The sequence below is a fragment of the Xiphophorus couchianus genome, chromosome 1 (assembly GCF_001444195.1).
Source record: "Xiphophorus couchianus chromosome 1, X_couchianus-1.0, whole genome shotgun sequence".
In the NCBI taxonomy this organism is placed as follows: Eukaryota; Metazoa; Chordata; class Actinopteri; order Cyprinodontiformes; family Poeciliidae; genus Xiphophorus; species Xiphophorus couchianus.
Window position 1 is genome coordinate 7,615,007 of NC_040228.1, and position 22,411 is coordinate 7,637,417.

General features: G+C 36.9%; 1 protein-coding gene across 2 annotated transcripts in view; it reads left to right on the forward strand.

Annotated features, from left to right (window-relative positions):
* Positions 1 to 21,633, forward strand: part of nphp4 (nephronophthisis 4) — a 168,320-nt gene extending 146,687 nt beyond the window's left edge. For both annotated transcript variants that reach the window (XM_028002260.1, XM_028002173.1), the window contains 9 exons: positions 1,389 to 1,578; positions 2,195 to 2,278; positions 7,395 to 7,551; positions 7,898 to 7,974; positions 8,221 to 8,306; positions 10,072 to 10,243; positions 15,466 to 15,645; positions 16,979 to 17,122; positions 21,412 to 21,633. In XM_028002260.1, coding sequence (XP_027858061.1) covers positions 1,389 to 1,578; positions 2,195 to 2,278; positions 7,395 to 7,551; positions 7,898 to 7,974; positions 8,221 to 8,306; positions 10,072 to 10,243; positions 15,466 to 15,645; positions 16,979 to 17,122; positions 21,412 to 21,552 — 1,231 coding nt within the window. In that variant the 3' untranslated portion in view covers positions 21,553 to 21,633. The remainder of the gene's footprint in view (positions 1 to 1,388; positions 1,579 to 2,194; positions 2,279 to 7,394; positions 7,552 to 7,897; positions 7,975 to 8,220; positions 8,307 to 10,071; positions 10,244 to 15,465; positions 15,646 to 16,978; positions 17,123 to 21,411) is intronic.
* The last annotated feature ends 778 nt before the right edge of the window (positions 21,634 to 22,411 follow it).

Genomic DNA, 22,411 nt, shown 5'->3' on the forward strand with positions numbered 1-22,411 from the left:
AAGTAGGACGAGTACTAGATGTTTTTTCAGAGATAGTTTTTTTTGCTAATTAGATTTTTAAAAATGTGTGGTTTATTTAGAGTCAGCTCTCCTGAAACCATACACTGTAGAAAAACATTTTTGCCGTAATAATAGCTGCAAGTCTTTTTGGGTATTTCTCTGCCAACTTCTGTTGAAGAAACAAAACATGACACTCATGTTTCAAACAATATCCCCATGTTTCACAGTGTTGTTTAGAGGTCAAAGAAAGTGTGTTTTCTTACACAGGGTTTTGCAAAAATATCTAAAACTTAAAGTTTGGTTTCATGTATCATTGCTATTTTCCATTCCATTTAGGTACTTAGGTCTACTTGTTGCTGGTTTATTTACTATAAATTTAATGGTGTTTGTTACTGATTTTAAGAAGGTTCTAATTTGTTGACATTTTACAGATTAGGCTGTATGCCCGAATAAAGGCATTTATTGGTGGGGGTTTTTTTTAATTATGTTTTTGATTTTATGTAACTTTACAATCAACTTTGACATTTTTGTGAAAACAAAAAAATATGTTGAAAGACTTTTCCAGTTCCGGTTATACTTTTTATTTGAGCACTGAATGTGAGTTTCATGTGAATGACATCTAACTATTCTTTTTAAAATGTTCAATTTGGTTTCTGATTTGTGTCCGTTCAGATCAGTTTATCATGAAGAAAACATTTTACAATCATTTCTGAACAAAACCAGTTTGAACCACTTTGAAACATTGTGCATATTAAATACAAAATAAAACAATCTTACAAGATTATTTTTCAGATGTCTTGAAATGCTTAGTGATATATGATAGTCATCTCACAACAGATTTGAAACTGTGATCTGATGCAAGTTTTGTCAAATTTGCAGAGGCTTTGATTTGCAGTTTCTAGTGCAGCTAAGTAATTGATTTGAATCTCATCTTCCACAGCAACTTTCTTCTTAAAAGGAAAAAGTGAAAAACAAAATGAGCCATCATTCTAACCGCTTTTGGGCTTGTATGAAAGCAAGATGGTTCTTTAATACATAATCATGGATTTTCTTACAAATTTATATTTAATTTATGACAAGTCTTCAGATATGTTCATTTAAATGTGTGGTGTACCCATTTTGGTACTTTTTGGAGATTCTCTCGAACAGCAGACATATTCCAGAGTTGAAGCATATGTTGCTTTCTTCCGTACCAGCCAATTCCTCTCATCCATTTGGTCATTCTACAGAAACAGAAATCAGATTTTTTTTTCGGTGGTGTGTCTCTTCAGCTCTACCGCACGGTTTCCATTTTGATCACATAACAAGTCACATTGTGATCTTGAATGGCTTAAAAATATGTAAATCTTGCTTTGATTACATTTCTGTCCTTTAATCTTTTCATCCAGTGTCATCACTGACACCGAGGAGTGGCGTTACTTCAAAGCAATAACGAAAACCTCTACCCCGCTGGAGGAGAACATGTTTCACGTGGAAGAAGCAGCTCCTGGTCCCAGGGTTTATCTCCGGCCTAAAGAAAGTGTCCACATTCCCCTGAAGTACCAGAGCTTCCTGTGCAACCACATCACATCTGTCCAGGTGAAGTTCAGATCAGAGGGTGACTTTGAATGAACTGTTATGATTTCTCTTTTTTTCCCCCCGTATTTATTGTTTTACAGTATAACGTTTAAAGAGATTTTATTTCTATTTTTTTTAACCATAAGAAGCAGACTTCGTGCTACCATGTGAGAAAACTCAGAGGGACTTCTGAACACTAGTTTTGTTTGTTTGTTTGTTTGTTTTTTAATACTGATTCAAGTACATTAACATCTTTAGAAATATATTGGTCGTGAGCTCATCAAATATGTCTCTCAGCTGCGAAGAAGCCATGCAAATAAAATGTGGAGTGAGGCTAAGAGGAAAATGTCACCGCACCTCAGTGTTTAGTAATCACAGCTGATCTATTTAACGGACACTCTGGGTTTCTCATTTTAGTTCTTTTCACAAGTTTGGTTCAAAACAAGTGTCACTTATATCAGATGTTCAATCCTCAGAGGATTGCTGGTGGCCTGAAGCCCTTTGTTTGTTGTCTGTTGTTACCATTTACAGTTTTCTTGCGGGCTTTGTAAATGTTGTATTTCCTGAGAATAAATTGGTGTTTATATGTAGATGCTCAGTTTTGATAACAGTGTGTGTTTTTATCGAATCCTTACAGGGACCAAGCTTCCTGCCTACAGGCAAAGGTTCCCAGATGGCCAAGAAGACGCTGTCCAACATTATTAATGCCAAAATTATCAAGGTACACAGTGTCCCATTACGCCTTGTACAATATTCTAAGGATCTTGAACTAGTTTTATCTCCAGCTGCAGATTTTTAGTTATCTCGGATGTGCTTGTGTTTTTTCCTTTGAAAAACCTTTTATCTGAAACCTTTAATGTAAAGATACATCTTAGGCTTCAAAAAGAAGCCACATACCCATCTGTTACATAATGTCTTGATGGGTTAGATATGGCAAAAGAGGATATAGACACCTAATCCCACCACTACTGAATAGATTTTTGGATCTGAAGCTTATATCAGTTAACTTTAAGCTCCATCATAAAGTTAACAGTCTTGTCTGCACAAAAACCCACAGACAACTCCCTGAGGAATGCCAGGATAGCATTTCTTACCTTCTCATTTTTTACACACGTGTCACTAAAAAAGGAAATGAAAACTATTAAGTAGCCAGACAAGACAAAAGAGTAAGACTGTGGGATTAAAATAACTTCTCTTTATTAACCTCTAATCTAATTATTTATTAGTCGCGAGATCCTAGGACGTGGCATCCGGGTGTGTGCACATCACATTTTGGGCCGTTTAGTCCACAATGCAAAGCTTTTCTCTATATGGGGCCTGGTGTCCATATGTGAGGTCATTATACTGCCACATAGTGGTAGTGGTAGAGTAGAACACATTACAGGCTAGAGCAGGGGTGGGCAACTCCAGGTCTCGAGGGCCGGTCTCCTGCAACTTTTAGATGTATCTCTATTTCAACACACCTGAGTCAAATAATGAGGTAATTAGCAGGACTCTGGAGATCTTGATTGCACTTAGGAGGTGATTCAGCTGTTGGATTCAAGTGTGTAGGAACAAGGAGACATCTAAGAGTTGAGGACCAGGATTGCCCACCCCTGGTTTAGAGCCAAGATGGCTGATAACACACCTCAAAATTCACATGGCAGCTTTTGATCCAAACTTTGCTCTGGTAAAAGATTAAATCAAATTTTATGGCTGATTTTTGTTCAGATATTTATAAAAGTGTTCAGTGTTTGTTGTAAAATTTTACAAAAGTTAGTATCTGCGGAGATTTACCATGCTGCTAAACATGACGTACACATATGTCGACAGAAGGACTTAGTGTCATTAGTTTTGTTGATGATGTCCACAAATGTGGGCAATGGGAATTAGTTTTATAGAAAATGTTTTTGTGTTATCGTAAATACCAACAAAATGGGAGAATGAAATAATATTTTTAACAGACTTTATAGGGTCTTAAAAGCCGTCAAATTTGAGTTGGTGGAACCTGGAGAAATCCTGTAAACTATTCCATTATAGTTTTGACTCCACTCTGTGTCTTTGTCCTGATCCAGGATCACGCTCCATATATCTCCATTTGTCCTAGTGTTAACACCTGCCTTCGAGTCCCTGCTGAAGAAAAGCATGATACTACCACTGCCATGTTTCATGGTGGAGATGGGTGTTAAGGGCGTTTGTTTTCATCCACACGGAGTCTTTGCATGTTTATCTTTGGTCTCATATTAACAGAGCCACAGCTGTTAACAAGATGTTGCAATGTTTCTGATGATCCAATACAAACAGAGAACTGAGCCATGTATCTGCAGAATGGAGATGCATGATCTTTTACAAACAGCATCTTCACATATCCTCATCAACCTGCGTTACACCATGATCCTCCTGGTGTTCATTTGCAGTATTTTGATTTGATCACATTACACAGGGTTGATAAATATGTGCCAATCTGCCAAGTATTTGGGCACCACCCCACCCCTGTAGCCCCTTCCTCCAGTTTTTGTATTTTCTGAGTCGGTCAGCACTGCAAGTCAGAGCAAGCAAACAAACAAACAAAAAAAAAGCATGTCAACAGGTCAAAGAGGTCAGGTCTGGATCAAATCTGTATCCCGCTAAAACTGACAAGTCCCAACAGCAGAGCTGTCAGTATGCCAGCTCTGGCCCCGCTGTCAGTCAGCATACATCGGCAGATATAGGCCACAACTGCAGGTCAGCATGTCGCCGCAAAGCTGATACTCCCACGGTTTGGACAGCTGCTCTGCGTTCAGCAAGCAAATTGTTTGAGGTTAGCTTCCAGGACTGGAAATGTTCACCTATCAGACTGCTGGGGATACCTTTGTATTGTATCAAAGTAAAGATTGAAAGCGCTGCTTTAAGTTTGTTTTTTTTTTTAAACATCACTTTTCAAAATTTCATTGTTGTGAATATTGAATTAGAATACTGGATAATACTGGATAATTTAAAAGTAATTTTTTATATCTTTTTGAGAACGGTATACAAAAAGCATAAACATAAGGAGAGGCGCTAAGGCACAGTTTAGGAAAAAAGCTCTTGTTGACCTCTGCCAAGATCTCGCATTGTAATTAGCTTTTTACAGCTGTCTTTCTCACCAGTGATGTAACTTTCAATAAGCTGCCTAAAAGCCTCTTAAGTGGAGTCCCAATTTGGGATCCATCAGCTCCTCTAAGAAGCTCTTTAGCCTTTGGTAAATTCACCTAATTGATGTTCTGAAAGGGAGAGAAGGTTATCAAAGGATCCCCATTTTCAGATTGTTGTCTCCGCAGTTTGTAATTTAATTAGGAACTTGAGTAAAGGGAGAGGTCAAGTCGAGGCTTCAGACACAAAGAAAAATGAGCAAGAAAACCTCCAAGTCTAACTTAAACGTTAAATTGACTGCAAAAACAAAACTCAGAAAGCTTTAACGGACTCTGGAGAGGTGTTGTACTGACCTCCGTGGATGAGTCATAAGAATCGGACACAATCCTGTTCAGGGTTGCTTTGGTATGCATTTTATTTGCCTGTTTGGAGCGCTGGGGGAAAGCGCATTGCATCCCAGTTTCTTTTTTTTCTTCTTCTTCTTGTCTCTACCCAAATTTAACTTCAAACAATGTTGTATTTGTGGTACTCATTAGAAATAATGGATTGTGGAAAAAGTATTTGCCACCTTATAGATTTCTTTTTTTTTTTTGTTCTATAATGAAACAATTAAATGTTTTGGGCGTAGGTTTGTTTACTACTTTGTTTGAAAAAACACTTTATTTATTGAGGCAAGCATTAGAATTAAGTTGATCAAGTTAAGTTCATTTTTCTTATAAACCTATATATATGCTTTACTGTGAATAATTACAACAATTCCAAACTGAAAGTGCAATTTGTCCATCTCACAAGTTGAAAACACATTTAATAGAGAGGATTTGCTGATCCCTAGTTGTTCTGGTTCTCGCTTTAGGAATACAGTTTGGACCTTTGGATAGATAGTCTAAGAACCGTGTTACAAACAGTCTATAATATAAAACAGACCGTTTATAATAAAATACAGTACGTGATTAAACTATAGGATATACACATCCTGATTAATGCATATCCTGTTGCCTACTTTATGCAGCAATCTTCAAAGCATTCTCCAATGGTCACTGGAGATTTAAATAATTAGACACAACTAATTTGTATTCTGGTGGACATCGTTCTTAATGTGTTATGTAGCACATGTGGAGAGGCAAAGATTCTCAGCTTGTTGACTTCCTTAGGGAATTGTTGTGATATCTATAGTTTTTTGTAAGCCAGTTAATAAAAATCAGGATTTAGAGGATTATTTTTTCTGAACATCTGAATAGGCCCAGTTTGGTTAAGGATCTCATAATTAAACAAGCTGGTGGACCTAAAGTTATTTGTCTCTAATTTTTGTTTGTTCACATCCTCCTACCATCTTGCAGCGTTCATCAACCGTGCACATATTACTAAAAGCATCATTGCAGGATGAAAATGTTTTTCTAGGTGAATTTTTACTCATATTGATCTACCAATAAATAAATGTACGTATGTGATCTGCAAATGTAAGGAGGCGGGGATTCCTTCAGGTTGGTGAACAGCAGTTTGTTTTGGAACCGATGAGGACTCGGCAGGCTTGAAGTGAAAACATTATCTTGTTTTTACTGTGTAATATGTTTCAAGTGAGTGAACTTTCAATCTTTCAAGTGGATTTCCTGTTTTAACTGGATAAGCTTCTCACCTACCTCCTGATGAAATCTGTTTTTACAATGATTTTATGAATGACATCCCCCACTTCTGCATTGTTTTTCTGGAACATTGTGTGACATCCTTTTAAGTACTGCACAACCTTAATGGATGTGTGATAAGACACATAAAAAAATTAAAGGTTGACGCTCTCCAACTCACGACCTGCTTAGTTTTCCCTTCTTCCACAAGAACACGTGATATTTGACCATGCAGCCGAGAGAATTGAATGTGCCAGGCTTATTTTACATCTATTTGTGTATATGTAAATGGAGGCGTATTGAGGGAGGAGTCTGATATTCTCTCATGCGCCTGCTGATTCCACAATGATCAAAATATTCAAAGGAATTGTGCTTGAATCCATGTGTACAAACAGCTGCATGCATGTTTTTTTGTCCATGTGCAGTAGAGGTGGGCATTTATTGTATATTTTATTGTGAAACAATGTCTTATAAAAATTTTAATTTATTGTTGCCACATAAGTTTATTAATGGTAAATAAAAACAAAACTGACAGTATGATTGGAAATGTAATTTTTGCTTTTTTCTCCATTGTTTGTTCTATGAGAAAATCAATAATTATTAATATATTTGAAAATATGAATAAATTTAGCTAATGTGTGCAGATTAGTGATATAAATCATACTTTTTAAGTAAGTGCTTTCCAGAATAAGCCAAATGGGTTTATTCTTCAAATGTGAGTGTTTGTCAGGAACTATGTTTGTGGTGCTATGAATGATGTGATTTGCAGTCACAGCCATACAGTAAAAAATAAGTTATAGTGTTTTTGTTATTAACTTTAGTGCACTTAAAAATTTTGTAGAAAATCCATGCAACTCTTTGTACACGATTCGCCAGGTTTGCACACATTCAAGGTGATTGAAATGCTGTAAATTTTCCTTAACATTATTCTATATTTATTACATATGCTTATTGTTATTACTGGAGATAGATGTTTATATACAGTTTACATGAAAGATTTATTTAGAATTACCTCTCATTCTCTCCTCCACAAAGAACAGCCCTTCATTAGTCATTTTATGTAGGAAATTCAATTTGACTTCAAGCCTGCAGTGCATCACACTGATATTTCACCTCTTCCCTCCACAGGTTACATTCAGAGCAGAAGACGGCAAGCCAATGGCCATCTGCCAGGTGAACGTGGAGCCAACGCCCCACGTTGTGGACCAGACTTTCCGACTTTACCACCCTGAACTTTGTTTCCTGAAAAAGGCCATCCGCCTGCCGCCGTGGGAAGGCTCAACAGGTTGTTAGGCTTCTTTCAGACAACCTCCCGTCATCGATCTTTCCCTAAGCCACAACGTTCCTTTGTGCTGCACTGAATATATCTATATATAGATATAGATATACAATAGATCTACTGGAGATAAATGTGTTTTTTTAATTTGTCACAGAGGTAATGTAATTTGCATTATAGCGGTACCTGGGGAACCAGGGCAGGGGATGGAAATGAGAAGATTGAAAAGTCCATGATGATAATCTAATTCCTGGGACGTGTTCTTATAAATGCTGATTAGATGCGCCATCTAACTGTGGCCTTTTCTTGTAAGTATTAATATTTTCTTTGTTTTCCTTGTTTGTGTGTCAACCAGCCGAAGACCCAAATTCCTGCCCTCATATTTCTGTGCACTGCAGTGACCCTAATATCATCTGCCAGACGAGGATGCTGGTGAGACGACATTATTTTCCTGCATGTTTCTGTTCTGACCACAAGTAACCCACAGTAGCCTTTGCTGATTGCTACACTAGTGATAAAAGAGGTAGAAAGCATTTTCTTGCAATTCCCTAGGCATGAGTTTTTATCCATGCTTCCACCGGGACATCATGCCATACTGGAGACACACACGTCATTGCTTTCTTAGTCATTTTACGTCTCCACTTTAACATGTTTTTCGTAATTGGTGTTCTTGTTTAGGTTCCTGGAGAGCCTCAGGATGTGTACTTAAAAGTACCAGGGAGTCCCAGTCCACACATAAAGATGTTCTTTGTCATGGTTTTCACGTATGTATTGTTTGCTGCCCACGCAGATTGTATACGGTGAATACAAACACAACTTAGCCTGAAGGAATGTCCATTTTTAACTAATTGAAATGTTGATATAGGCTTGAACAAGTTGTTTCACTAACCGAGTGGTACCTCTTTGTGAGAGAGTGGACCTGAATGAGGAATATTACAGAATTCATAATCTGTTCTACACTGAACCTCAATAAGACATACAATGTCTTGCAAAACTATTGAACATTTGTTTTGCATTTTCTCACATGAAAGCCACACACCTTGTTGTGTATTATTTGTTTTTTTTTTGTTGTTGTGGGTTTGAGAAGGAAGAAATGGTTTTAAATATATATTTCTCCTTGATCTGTTCCTTTTTGCTCACTATGCTGTTTATTTAATATTCTCGTATAAACGTTTGAGGATTTCAGAGAACAGCTGACGTTAAGTTATGAATATATGGACCCTGTTAACACATCCAGTGTCTTCTGAAAGCAATCGATTGCACTTTCATTTAGGAGTAACTAATTAATTCTAGCATGGCCTTTTTTGTCAAAGCTTAATTAAAAAAAATATTATGTGTTCCATTTTCACCACTTCCGAATTATATGCTATTTTATGTTGGTTGCAACAGAAACATTTAAAGAAATATAAATTGTTAAAAACTGAAGGCATCTGGATGCAATTGCAAGGCATTTTAGGTGTCTTCCTGCTTTTCACCAGTTTCTATATCTGAAGATATGTCAGACTTAGTTCTGACATTATTCATTAATCAACTGTGTATTTAATATATTAAGCCTTGGTGATTTAAAATAGCATGATTATTCAGATATTAGATCTGTTTTTTCCTCCAAAATGGTGTAACCAATGATACAGCCTGTAGATGCCATTTTTAAATCTAGATGCATCATTTTGTACAGAAGCTACCAGCAGTGTTCACAAACTTGCAGACAGTTTTTATTTCACTCCATAAGAGTGGCTCAGCTGGTAAAGCAAGCTAGTGGCGAAGTCCCCAGCATTTCCTTTCCATGCGCAGAAGTGTCCTTGGGTAAGACACTGAACCCCAAGTTGGTCCTAATGGCAGGTGCACACTTCTCATGCCAGCTTTCTCATCTGCCTCTGTGACTTTGTGAGAAAAAGAGGGAAAAGAGTGCCAATAAGTATAAATCCCTTGAAACACTTTAAGCCACTACTTAAACTAAGTGCTTTTCATTTTTCATCAAAGCTAAACATATAGTTGAATGGAGAATGGCAGTATTTGCAATATATGTCATGTCTAAGACATCAAATATTAAACTTATTATCCACTACTTTCAGTAGTTAACATTGTGGTGTGAGTTTGGAACAATTAAAAAAAAGTGTGACTGGAAAACCCCAAATGCTCTTTTGTGTGTGCATCTGTTTACCATCTGAAGATATCACTTCATTTCATCAGCAGCTCCAAATGTTACTGATGTTCCATGAGCCCTTGAAAACTCACACTGCCTTATTTCTATTGCAAATATCCCCAAAGGCTTCTCGAGTGCAGTTTTCTCAGAGCAGAACCGAGTAGGTGACTACATTGCCTCCCACTCTCACAGCCAGCTAGCGCTCCTGAGACTCTGTTCCCTTCATCTCAGCTCTGATTGGCGATGATGTTTGTGCTTATTAAAATGCTCACTGAGCTGTTGATCAGCTCTTATGATTTCCAAACTCAAGCTGCACCTGCCGCATCTCCGGGGGAGCCTTAATTGTTCTCGACTGTGTGTGTTTCTTGTTTTTTCTTCGTTGACAGTGATAAGTGGAAGGCGGCGCCCTCTCAGATCTGGCAGGTTTACGTGCATTTTCTGGAGCGGGTGGACGTCAGCTGCGTGACTGGCCAGAGAACCTGTCAATCACTGGTTCTGAGGGGAAAACAGGCCGTTCGCAAGATCAAATGTTTCTTGTCACACCCCAAAGAAATTGAGGTACACTGTTTTAATTTGTAAAGAAGTAAAGTGAATTTATTGTCTTGATTTTAGCTGATAATTACAAAACGTGTTGTGGGTGACTTGGCTGCTATTAACTCAAACTAAGTTAAATTGACTATAAATTAATAAATTAGGTTTAGGAAAGTCGGAAATAGAGATTCCGATACTCTATTTTGTGTTATGATTTGATACATTCAATGTATATTATACAGAAAAAAGGAGTTTTAATTTAATTTTTAGTTTAGTTCTTATCTTAGTGTTGCAACTAATTACAAAAAATACATAATTACTGTCAGCGTTCAGTTGTATTATTATTTGCCATTTTAATATTTACATAATGGGCCCCAAAGTGGTAATTTTGTGTTTATATTAACATCGTATGAAAGCTGCTAAATCTGTATAAAAACGGCTGAAATTAGGGGACTTAAGAGCATGACTGCAGCGTAAAACAGACTGGTGCTCTAAAATCTTTAACTTTATTGATGTGTAAATGTTTGTAAAATGGTCTGAAGAGCTGTAAAAGCTAGCAATAAACTCCCGCCACAACAAGCTTTTCTGCCGTGAACAAATATTAATTATTCATGAGCAAAGGTGTATTCGTGTTTGTACATTAAAGATTGAGAAAAGTCACACAAGATGATTTCAATAAAGTAGTAGTTTCTTATTTTAGTCCAAGAAAGCCCTGAAATTTGATGGTGAAATGTTTTAAGCTATTTTTAACAGCTCTTATTGGACATTAGCATCTCTAGCATGTACATATTGTTTTGAACTGTAAATGTTTCTACTTTGTGTCAAAGTCTGTCAACATTTTCCTGACATGTCCAGACCTTACGTGCCACATGGCAGACAGAAGTTAAACATTCAAAACAATAAAATGAAGCCACTTCCTTTTGGGGGGTTTGCTTTGCTGTTGCTGTTTAACTGAGATTTCACATGAGTTATTCTTACTGTCACACTTACAAATGACATTTGCCACTATACATTTTTTACATGGAGTAAATAACAAAAATCTGTCTTGTATTTATTTTTGACTTTAAAATAACTCCAAAGAAGGAGATATTTTAAACCATATTGGGTAAAAGTCAGCCATGTCTGGATCAACGACTTCAGTCTGATATCTGGTCCAAGAATGACAATATCTGTATCTTATTTGATACAGATATTGGAGCAGATTGTCCCCATCTCTTATCATCAGGGCTCTATTCAGTATCCAAATTTTCCGTGAGCTTTCTAACCTTGATGTGTGTCACAGTCATGTTTTGTTGCCAGTTGGCGATCTGGTGCATACATAATATTTCTCTCTCTGCTCCAGTGGATGGCAACAGCTCTGTTATTGGCTGCATCAGCCTGTCTGGAGAAGGTTAGTTGCTCTGGCTTTGCCATGTGCCAATTACTTGTCGAATAGGTTTTGGTTCCCTTGGGTCTAATTTAGGAGTTATCTAATTAGCTTAGGATGTGACTTTTTGGACAAATTATCCAAAGCCATTCATTTAAAACCACTAGAAATAGAATTTTCCATTTTGGAGAATGATTTTGCTCTGTTCCCTGATATTTCTTTAAGCAAAAGAAAGCAAATGGTTTGGACTATTTGACATTAAATGACTAATGAAATGAAGTGAACTAATTTGTCAGTATTTTGTACCTCACAACACAACTTGAACCTTGAAATAGTTAGAAAATAATATGCTCACTTGCTGAAGTTGATGTGCTCACTTCAGCATTTTTATTCTATAATTGTTGGGCAAGATAAGCAGCTGAATCAATTTCTACACTATCAGCGTAAAATTATTTCACACGATGCATGTTGAAAAAGATGACAAGGAAGGATTAGTCTGCAGTTGCAACAATTCAATACGCCATCTTAAAAGGATAGTAGATCATTTTTGAAGTGATCTGCAGTTAAAAAGTTGTAAAGTTACAGTCATACCCGCAGTAGATAATTTTCATGGCATTTTTACTTGTAAACTGAGAATAGCTGGTCACTGAGGCTAAAGCTACAGTTTCTATAAAAACTGCACATAATTCTTGGCTATTTTACCCTTTTTATTGCATTTCCAAACTGTTCATGAGAGACAAAATGTGGATTTTTTTAATATCAAAGTAAAAACTGATTTATACAAAAATAACAATTAAAAGACATTTGACATAAAATAACTGATTGCACATATATTCACCCCCTTCAAGTCAGTATTTAGTAGAGGCACCTTTGCCTTGCTCAGTTAGGCGTGCTCATCTGGATGCTGCGGTTTTACTCAATTTTTCTTTGCAAAACTGTTCAAGCTGTCAGGGGATTAGCTGCAACATTTCAAGTTCTGCCACAAATTCTATGTTGTTTTGAGGTCGGGCTTTGACTGGGCCACTCCAGAACCTCCACCTTGTTGTCTTCAAACCATTTCTATGTAGCTTTATCTGGATTCATCAAATTATTTCCCTGCTGGAAGATAAATGTTTCCAAGGCTGTAAGTTCACATGGAGATAGAAAAAATGGTCCTCCAGAATTTCCTGATATTTTGCTGCATTTATTTTAGCTTCTACCTTAACTAGCCTTCCAGGGCCGACAGCCGAGAAGCAGCATGATGCTGCCACTACCATGCTTCACAGTGGGAATGCCATGTTTGTGGTGATGTGCAGTGTTTGGTGTCTTACATACAGTCTCGTCTGATGGGCAAAAAAAAATTATTTTGGTCTCATCAGACTAAAAGCCTTTTTTCCTCTTGACCATGGAGTCTCCCACATGCTTTTTGGTAAACTTTAGTCAAGCTTTGAGCTGAGTTTTCTTCAACAGTGGCTTTCTCACTGAGACTTTAAAATAAAGCTTGAATATGAGCACATTGCACATTTCTCTGTAGGTCTTTCCAAGCAAAAAGGCTCTCGGCTTAGATTTGTTACAGAGATTTGTCACTGCCCCCACGTGATCTCCATTCCACTCATTGTGACTACAACCATCAATTGACTGACAGCAAAGGGCTCTTTTGTCATTTTTTCTCAAAAAGCCACATTTTGTTGATCGTGACTGATTTGTAAAAGCAATACAAGGGATGAGAACTTTTTATAGATACTGTACTAGAAAGTCTGAAAGGGGCAAAGATGGGAGCTGTCTTCTATGGCCTAACACAACTCTAATCTTAAAAACATCACAGCAGTTTGTACAAACACTATTTTATATAGCTTTTATATTTTGCATATATATATATATATATATACATATATATATATTTCCATTGGGCAGTCATTTACATAGAAGCTGGTAATTATCTACATGGAAAATACAAGTAGGAGGCTATGTGCCACCAATGGTCTTCCTTTGTGAAACGTGGTTTTCTCTGGTGGAGAAAATGCATTACAATAGTATTACAGCATTTTTTCTTTCTTCTTGATTTTCACATTGACTTACTTTTCTTTACTTTTCTGTACATCTTCCATTCTTTGTGTTGAAAACTGTTGAGATCCCTGTTTTTCGTACTACCTTCTACCTCCATTTTGTAGCAATCATTGGGATCCGGATAATTGTGAATTCTACTGCCAGTAAGATATTAACTGTTTCTACCATTATAACAGAATCTCAAGTCAAAAATAGTTAAGTAAATCTCTTTTTACTACTACTCCCACAGAAAGGACTACAGCCACTGGTCGATGGAAGACCTTGGTGATAGAAAACTTGACTTCAAGTAGATGCTTTGCAATAAACTAAATCTACTTGTGGAAGATTGGCTCAGCAGTAATTAGGAAAAGTGGAAAACACATACACAGAATACCTTTATTTCTTAGTTTGAAAAAGACCTCTTTTGGATAGTTCTTTTACATTTTTTTCAATTGGATCCACTAACTGAGTTCACACTCAGTTAATGGATCCAAAATTATGGGACTGCATTTAGTTATATAAACTGTGATTTGCGACAGTTTAGCTTGGAGAACGAAGTGGTGTGTCCTTTCTGCCACCTGCTCTCATAAGCTATTCTGTCACTCTGCATGTTATCCAAAGAACATTTTGCACACAAGCACCACTGGACCAACATTTCAGTTATTATGAGTTCTTTGTGCTTAGATGCATTGCTAAACAATCTGAAAATGTCACAGGACCTCTAATTTCTGAGCATCATTCCTCTTTATGTTTGCTGTCTGTGCCTCTGTGCTGATTGGGAAAAGCCAGCTGAAACTAAACAGCTGAAACCTTACATATCAAATGGGAAGCTGTGAGCTTTTCTCCTGCCAGATTTCTTTCAGAATGAGGGATTTCTGTTTTTCCTAGTGCACATCCAAAAATGATTTTCTGCTAATTGTTCTTCGAGCAGCACGGAGCAGAGGAATAACAACGGTTTCCTTTGCAATAACCCCTCGGTTCAGATTCAAGTCGTTATCAAGAATGAAGTGTGTACTGACAGCGTGTGTCATTTCAATTTAGGTTTGTCTCCATTTTGCAATGATGTCAGATAAAAAAAAAAAAGACTTGGTTATTTGAAGACATAGAAATGTGCTCTGTGCACAGCATATTGCCCTTTATTTTCAATAGATGTTTTCTTCTTCATATCTGATAGCTAGAGCAGCCAGACAGTTCTTCTCAGTCAGAGTTATTTCATAATACTCACCCATATTCAAAGAAGGGGATGATGGACTGTCACGGTTTTCCTGCGCGCTCACTGTACGACCCAAACATGTTTACCCTGTAGAAATAGGGTACCGTCTGAGAAAGTGACAGATGTATTTTTCAAAGAGTTCACCGTATGCATCAGTGGCAGCTTTGATCTGGCTCTCAGCAGGTTTGGCTGACTGTGGAATGCACTGAAGGAGTCTTACAAAACAGGATAAAGCTCAGCTTCAGAGAATAGCTTTGCTTTTCTCCGAGCAGATTGAAAAACAGCTGCACAGTAGAGCTCAATCTCACATCCTTGTGTATGTCACTTTTTTCTCCTGTGCTTTCTCTGGATTCATTGTCTGTTCTCTTCTCTTTACCTTTTTCGCCACATCTTACTTTTCTCTGGCCCACTCTCAGTAAACTGGGCACCTTCTTTATTTCCCTCTGACTCTTTTAAACTCCCTGTCTTATTAACCCTGTCCCTTTCCGCCCCTTCGTCTTTGTCCTGTCACACTCTTTCTGTCACTTGTTCAATGGCTCTGCTTACCTTCATTGTGTTGTCGCCGTTCTCATAACCTAATCACCAGCATCTCATCACCTCGCTGCCAGGTCCAATCAACCTTTCCCGCCCTCACCTCCCCTGCAGGTGGACCCGGCCGGTGTGTTTGTTTTGCCTCCTGCCGCTGTGCAGGAGCTCCAGCTAAGGGTTCAGCCATGGCAGGCTGGCAGCCGCTTCCTGTATGTGAACGCTGTGGACGTGGATCAGCAAAGGCTGGTCGCTGCCTGGCTCCTGTGTCTCAGTGTCCACCGTCCTGTACTGTCAAAGGTGAGAGGATCTTTCTCTGAACTTCTCTGAAAAGAAATTCTGTGTCTAGATTTGTTTCTTTTATCTAAACATTTTAAGAAATGTTGAGGACCAAAATTGTTGGTCAAATGTGGCAAAATTACAAGAAATAAAGGCTTGAAATGATGTACTACAGTATGGTTAGGTGAGGGTAAGAGTTAGGGTACGGTGTATAACTGGTTACCCCAGTTATTATATTACACTTTGTCAAATGCGTGCCAATTTTAAAAAAAACTTTTTTGCAATATTAACTTTTTTTTTTTTAAGCCTGACTGCTATGCAGCAGGGGGGATGGGCTTCTCTCTCACCCCTCTTTGCTTTTATTCCAGTGTAAGTTTTGTTTGTGTTTGGTTATCTTAATTTTATATTCCATATTTACGTTCAACATTGTCATCCATTTACTTTGACACTACTAATTACTGATGGTAATGACTACCTACAGCACAGGTTGTCTGCGCATCCTTAAAATGTCTTAAATTTGTGTCTAAAATAAAGGTCTTAAAATGTCTTAAATTCATTTAAAAAATCTTAGTTGGTCTTTAACTTGTTAATCATAATTCTTACTATTTACTGTAGTTTTTTTCTCACTGTGCTTTGAGTTTCATGCAAACATCTTCATTGCATTCTGTGAGTCAAAGCAGTGGAAGGTAGCAATCTGCTAATATAGCTAATATAGCTTGAAAGCTAGTTTTTTTATGTCTATCATGAATAAGTAAAAATTTATCAGCAGTTGGCTGAATGATGTTCTTTTTTGTCAATGACTGACTTCTGCTGCCAACACAGAGGAGACTGAGTATAGAAAAACGTTCTATAGCTGTGAAGAACCATATGTGATCAGAGAAGCAGAAAGCCAGATTCAGAATTTTTGCTACACTTGATTGTAATGCAGCAAGTTCCCCCAACCATCCCTTATAGTAACAGTTTTAATTTAATATGATTCAAGATAGCATTAAAATTTTATTTAAAAAGTTTTAAGTTTTATTTGGTGAAACCTTCAGATATACTGTCATAGTTTTCTTTCCTATTTTCTCAGATATTAAATTAATGCCAAAACGTCATTTCCAGATTTTTTATAGCCCATAAACCATGTTGGGACTTTTGATTGTTGCTCATTTTTTATAATTTCAATTTAATCTTCGTAATTTAGGAACTTCAACTATTTCTTGTGCAGTTCAAATTTTTCCAAAGGTTACTGCTGTTTCTTGTGTTGTTGTTTTTTTTACCGGGGTTTTGATACAATAGCTAACCATACTTTGCAAAGCAAGTCAGTGACAAGCAAGTGCACCATAAACTGTTTGTGTGTGGGTGTGTGCAGGCATTCGAAGTGTCTGTCCCAGCTGGTAATGGGCGTGGCAGCTCCAGAAAAATTACATACACCAACCCTTACACCAGCACACGGACATTCCTGCTCCGCTCCGACCATCCTGACCTACTCCAGTTCAGAGAGGATCAGTTCCAGGTGAGATAAGGCAGAAGGCAATACAGTTCTCTCCACTTCATTAAGACTCAAATCAATACTTTGATTAACGCCTTGACCAAAGCTTGTCAGGTGTCCTCCACAGATAGTTTCTCTAGATTAAAGGATTAATCTTGTTAACACAGTGTGAATAATTTCTGTGTTGTTGATGATCCATGACATGTGTGAGCAGAAAGTGAAACATCAATCCTTTTTCCCCACCAGACGTCAAGCCATTAAGTTTTGTGACAAATTCTTGATTAATATAAACTGTAACAGAGGCACGTCTGAGCTGTAGAAGAGCTAAAAGTGATGGTTTATTGGAGCCTCAAGCTGGATTCACCTCTTTACTCACGACCCGGCTCTCGTTCAACATTGTATATTATATTGTATATCTATCTGCACAAAATTAATCTAGTTAAAACCTTGAGAAGGGTTTAACCTACGTATTGATTATTTAAAAAAATGCTTTAAACATTCACTGCTAAATAAATAAGACAACATCCCCCACACCTATTGACACCCTGGGAAAGATGTGTAATCAGCCTTAAAATAAATGAATCTTTTGTTGGAGAAGTGGTAATATCGCACTTGGTAGAATCAGGAATCCAAGCTTTGATTTGAGTATATTGATTTAGTTAGGAGGGGGAAATTCATTATAAAACCTAATAGTTTTCTCCAATTCTCCAGTGCCACACTTTTTTGGAATTTTCACTATTTTATTTCTTCGAAAGGACTGCACTTAATCGTCTCCTAAAACGTTTTTAGAAAGTTAAAGCCAACACATTGATTAATCTATGACTTTTTGTATTTGCACATTATTTTCAGAAAAGTTAATCCAGTGTCCTGGGTCCTTGAGAAGATGACGTCTCTCTTTCTTTAGTTTACCGCAGATTTTATTTCAATAGGACTTAGATCTGATAACTGAGATGGCTTTGAACGAAGGTTCATTTTGTGTCAGATAAACCACTTCTGTTAATTTTGTTGGGTCCTTATTTTGTTTTTATAGGCAGAATAATAATAATACTTTTTCTCTGTTTAAAGCAACAGGTGACAATACTTTTATGTGAAACATTGATAAGGTTCTCAGTTGCTTCAAAAGTGCAGAATGCTCATAGTATCGCAAGATTATTCCCCATAGCTAAGAGTATGGCACATTTTTTATCTTTTGTTCCAGTTAAAGTAGCAAACATCATTGTGTTTGTAGTGGCAGGACATGAACAGATTTTCTGTGGTCATTCCCAAAACATAAGGATTGTATGTTTTATCTAATGGTTGTAGCATGTCCTTGGTAAATCTATTATGTCATCTTCTGTTGCAGATTTTACTAGTAAGCTTTTTTTTTAACTTACCATCCTCCCTCTTTGGTCCTCTTCCAGTTTCAATTGATTCAACCTTTTAAAATATGTGCAGCCTTTTGGATGTGATTTCTTTCTACATGAAGATCATTTTACATCTGTACGACTTGAATGATGTTTCACATCAAAATATATTTTTAAATGGTCTACTTCAAATGTTAAGTATAAAACATTGTATGAATGTCGGTAGGGATGTTCAGTAGTAGACATCTTTATTAGTAGACAAATATGTTTTGTTTTATTTTGCAAAAACAAAAAATGTTTCCCAACTTAATCAGTGTACTCAAACTAAAGATTTTTTCAGTCTGACATTTGTATCAAAAGAGTTAATTTGTGTAATATTTGTTACACATCTTTAAAAGGAATGCCATTAATTTCAAAGAGTTTTGCAGATATGTACATATATCTTTGGCAGTGAATAAGATTGTATTGATTTCAACACATTTGTTGTTCGGGCCTCAGCTGCGACAAGTGTTGTGCTCGTTTGTTTTCAGATCAGATGGAGGGGAATATTACAAAGCCTTTCTTTACGTTGCTTTGTTGTCGTGTGGTCAGCTGCAGCCTCCTGCTGATTTATTCCCTCATCAAAACAAAATAAAATTTTAAAAAAACTGTTAGGTTGATGCCGTCATTTCCTTATCATTTGCTTATTTGACAAAATAGCAAAACAAGCGAGACAAACACAACATGTGAGACGCAATAGGAGCCAGTTTGCACATAAACACTGAAGGAGTCTTGCTGGGTTTGGCCCGAAGACGGTGCATCGTTATAAATGAGGTGGGCAGAGTGAAAAGCAGCCTCTGTTTTTCCCACCTTCCTGGTGAATCTCCAGGTATCTCATGAAGGATCTGCTGTCCCTGTTGCCTCAAGCAAAGGACAAGGTTGTCTTTTCTGTTTTATATAACAGCTTCAGAGAAACTGCAAATAACATAAGGTTTTAAGGAAAGTAATTGCTCTGTAAATTTCACATTTTGATTATTTTATTTCTTTTCTGAGGTTATGTAAATGAAAAACAGGTAATGGCTGATAGAAATACCGTGAGAATATCAACAAAAAGATTAAATTATGACCTTGTAGGCTATGAGCCCCGACGACAAAAACATCAGCACTTTCTCCCTTTAATTAGTGAGAACAATGAAAATTGCAGGCTGTGTGGACAAAACTGGTAATTTATACAAAAAAGGTAAGGACGGCAGTGTCAGGAAGTTATAACAACAGAGGAGCGATGCTACTTTGTCTCTCCTTTCAAACATTGTTCATAAAAATAAGAAAACTGTTGGAAAAAGCAGTTCAGCTGTTTTTTGTAATAGAAATGACTAATTTAACGACTGCACATAAAGCTGTGTCTGTGCAGCATCATGTCCCATTTAACAGATTTTAAACCTTATCCTGGGCTTTTGTATAAGTTGATCTTTATTTGTGACTATTTCAGTCAAGATGGTGGTCTCAGTTCAGTATATAACATGCAGCCTGTACATTCTGGCCAGTTTTTCCTTATTGGGCTCTCTGGGTCTGATTTGCTTCACAGTGTTGGTAAATTCACAGCCACAGATTCATGGCATCGAGCTCAAAGCTTCTGTCATTATCGAACACAGATATACTGGAACAGACCCCTGTAATATAAACAGAGCAGTATGAAACCAATTGGAATGCCTCATTATGAAGAGAGAACTCACAAGCCAAAACAGTATTCTCATTTACAAGCTTTTCTTTTGTTAAGGCAAGAAACCCCAGCTAACTAAACATACACATTTCTGGTGTTAAGTTTACACACTGTACATCCAGCATTAATATTATATTGTTAGGATTTAAGAAACTGTTTTGTTTTTTTTTTTGACTGATTTTTGGACTCAATAATTGGATTCACAAGTCTCAATTTATTGTGGCTTTTCTCTTTATGCTGTGTCAAGATTATACACACCGTACAAACACAACCTCATTTAATTTTTGTATAAATATCCCATGCAGATAACCCATGTGCTTTTTGTGGACACCTTTTTTTTTTTCCTCCTGATCCAAGTCATCTTGGCATTTTCAGATACGGAGTCCTAATCTGACAGTTAAACTTTAATAAAATCAATATAATATGTATGCACAAAGCCTCAGTAGCTTTAAAGTGCAGTAACATAACACTACGTTTCATCAGTGTTACGTTCCTCTCACCAGTGTTTATAAATGCTGCAGGTTCTCTGCCTGTCATGACAGTGACAGACGTCTCAGCTGGTGTTTGTGGAGGATAACTTTAGTCCGCCGTTCCAACATGCGATTAGCTTTGTTAAGGAAGCAGCTGGAACCTTCTGAGAGCACTTTACCTAACATGGCCATCGATTTTTCATTTGTTTCTGAAGCTCTATCTGACTCGACACATACAGTTGGGTTTTTGCTGAAGAGCTTCTCTGATATGACTTGTTTATTATTTGAATTGTGTCACATTTTAATTTAGTTCCAGTTAAGCGATCTGCAGTATCTTTGTAAAGGGTGAAGCACACTGAATCTGATCTGATGATTCAATTTGATTCAGGACATCTGTATTTTCTACATATACTGACCCATTCGATAAATCAGAATAAATGGGCAAGCCCATTTACTTCAGGAACTTTATCACTAAGTGAAACAGTACATAGACGAATCAAACACAGATGGATTTTTTTGGAAGCCATTACTTTTTAATTATGATTTTCCACTTACAAAAACCCTGACATGTAAAATTAGAATATTAAACCAATAAAAATGCATTTTATGTTACAGAAATGGGAGTGGATGAAAAATACGTTTAATATCTGCTTAAAGGTTGTTATCTTCAAAAGGTACTTTTAATCTGACAAACGGGCCTTATCTGCAATCATATTCAATAAAATACAGAGCTTATATTGTTTAAAACAAAAAAGCACCAGTCAGTAAAGGGGATGTGTTTGCTTTGTTCACTGTGTTCAGATTGGCGGTGGAGAGAGTTACACGATCGGATTGCGATTCGCTCCCAGCCAGAGTTCGGGCTCGGCGGAGATCCTGGTTTACGTCAATAACTCGGAGGAGAAAACCGAGGAAACATTCTGCGTCAAAGTCAACTATTCTTGAGCATCGGTCCGAAAATGCTGCTTGTATTTGAGTGATATTTTATCGCTCAGTCTAATTTTATAAAACATTTGTTGATGAATATTTTTTTTTTTGTATTACTTGTGTCATTTTGTACAATTGAGTGCTGCGGCCATACTAACACGAAATGAAAAATAAAATAAAATTACAAGAATAAAATTATAATATTACGAGAGTAAACTCGTACAAGTATAAAATCATAATATTATGAGAATAAAGTCAAAATAATACAAGAATAAAGTTGTACTAATATGAAAATATTTATAATTTTTATTTATTTATTATTTAACCTTTATTTCAACATTTTGACTTTATTCTTGTACAACTTTATTCATATAATATCATGACTTTATTCCTGTAATTTTATTTTTATTTTCTTGGCATAGTCCTAATTATTTGTTGCAGTTTTGAACTTTGTAAATTATTCATTGTAACTGCTGACTCAATTAGTTTGTTTGTAGCCCAACAAAAGATGAACCCTAGCATAAACCTAGATGGCACCCTGCTCACAATTTACTGTAGCTGCTGAGGCTGATTCCCAGTTGTGAGCCATCCACGGAAATGTCCAGCGAATGTTTGACAGTTCAAACCAGCCGAATGCAACATGGGGGTGAAAGCAGTAACATTTCATTCGCTCTAATTACCCAGTGAGCCCACTTGAATGCCACTCGATGGTTGGGTTTTCATCTAAGACAAGCCGGCGGTTCGACCTTCACGTCTCCCCACTTTTTAAACAACTTATTCTCATCACCGGTGTTATTAGAAACCCTGCCGTAATGAGGTATGATTTTATTTAGCAAGGCGCACATCTCTACACAGCGCTCTCATTAACACAAGCACC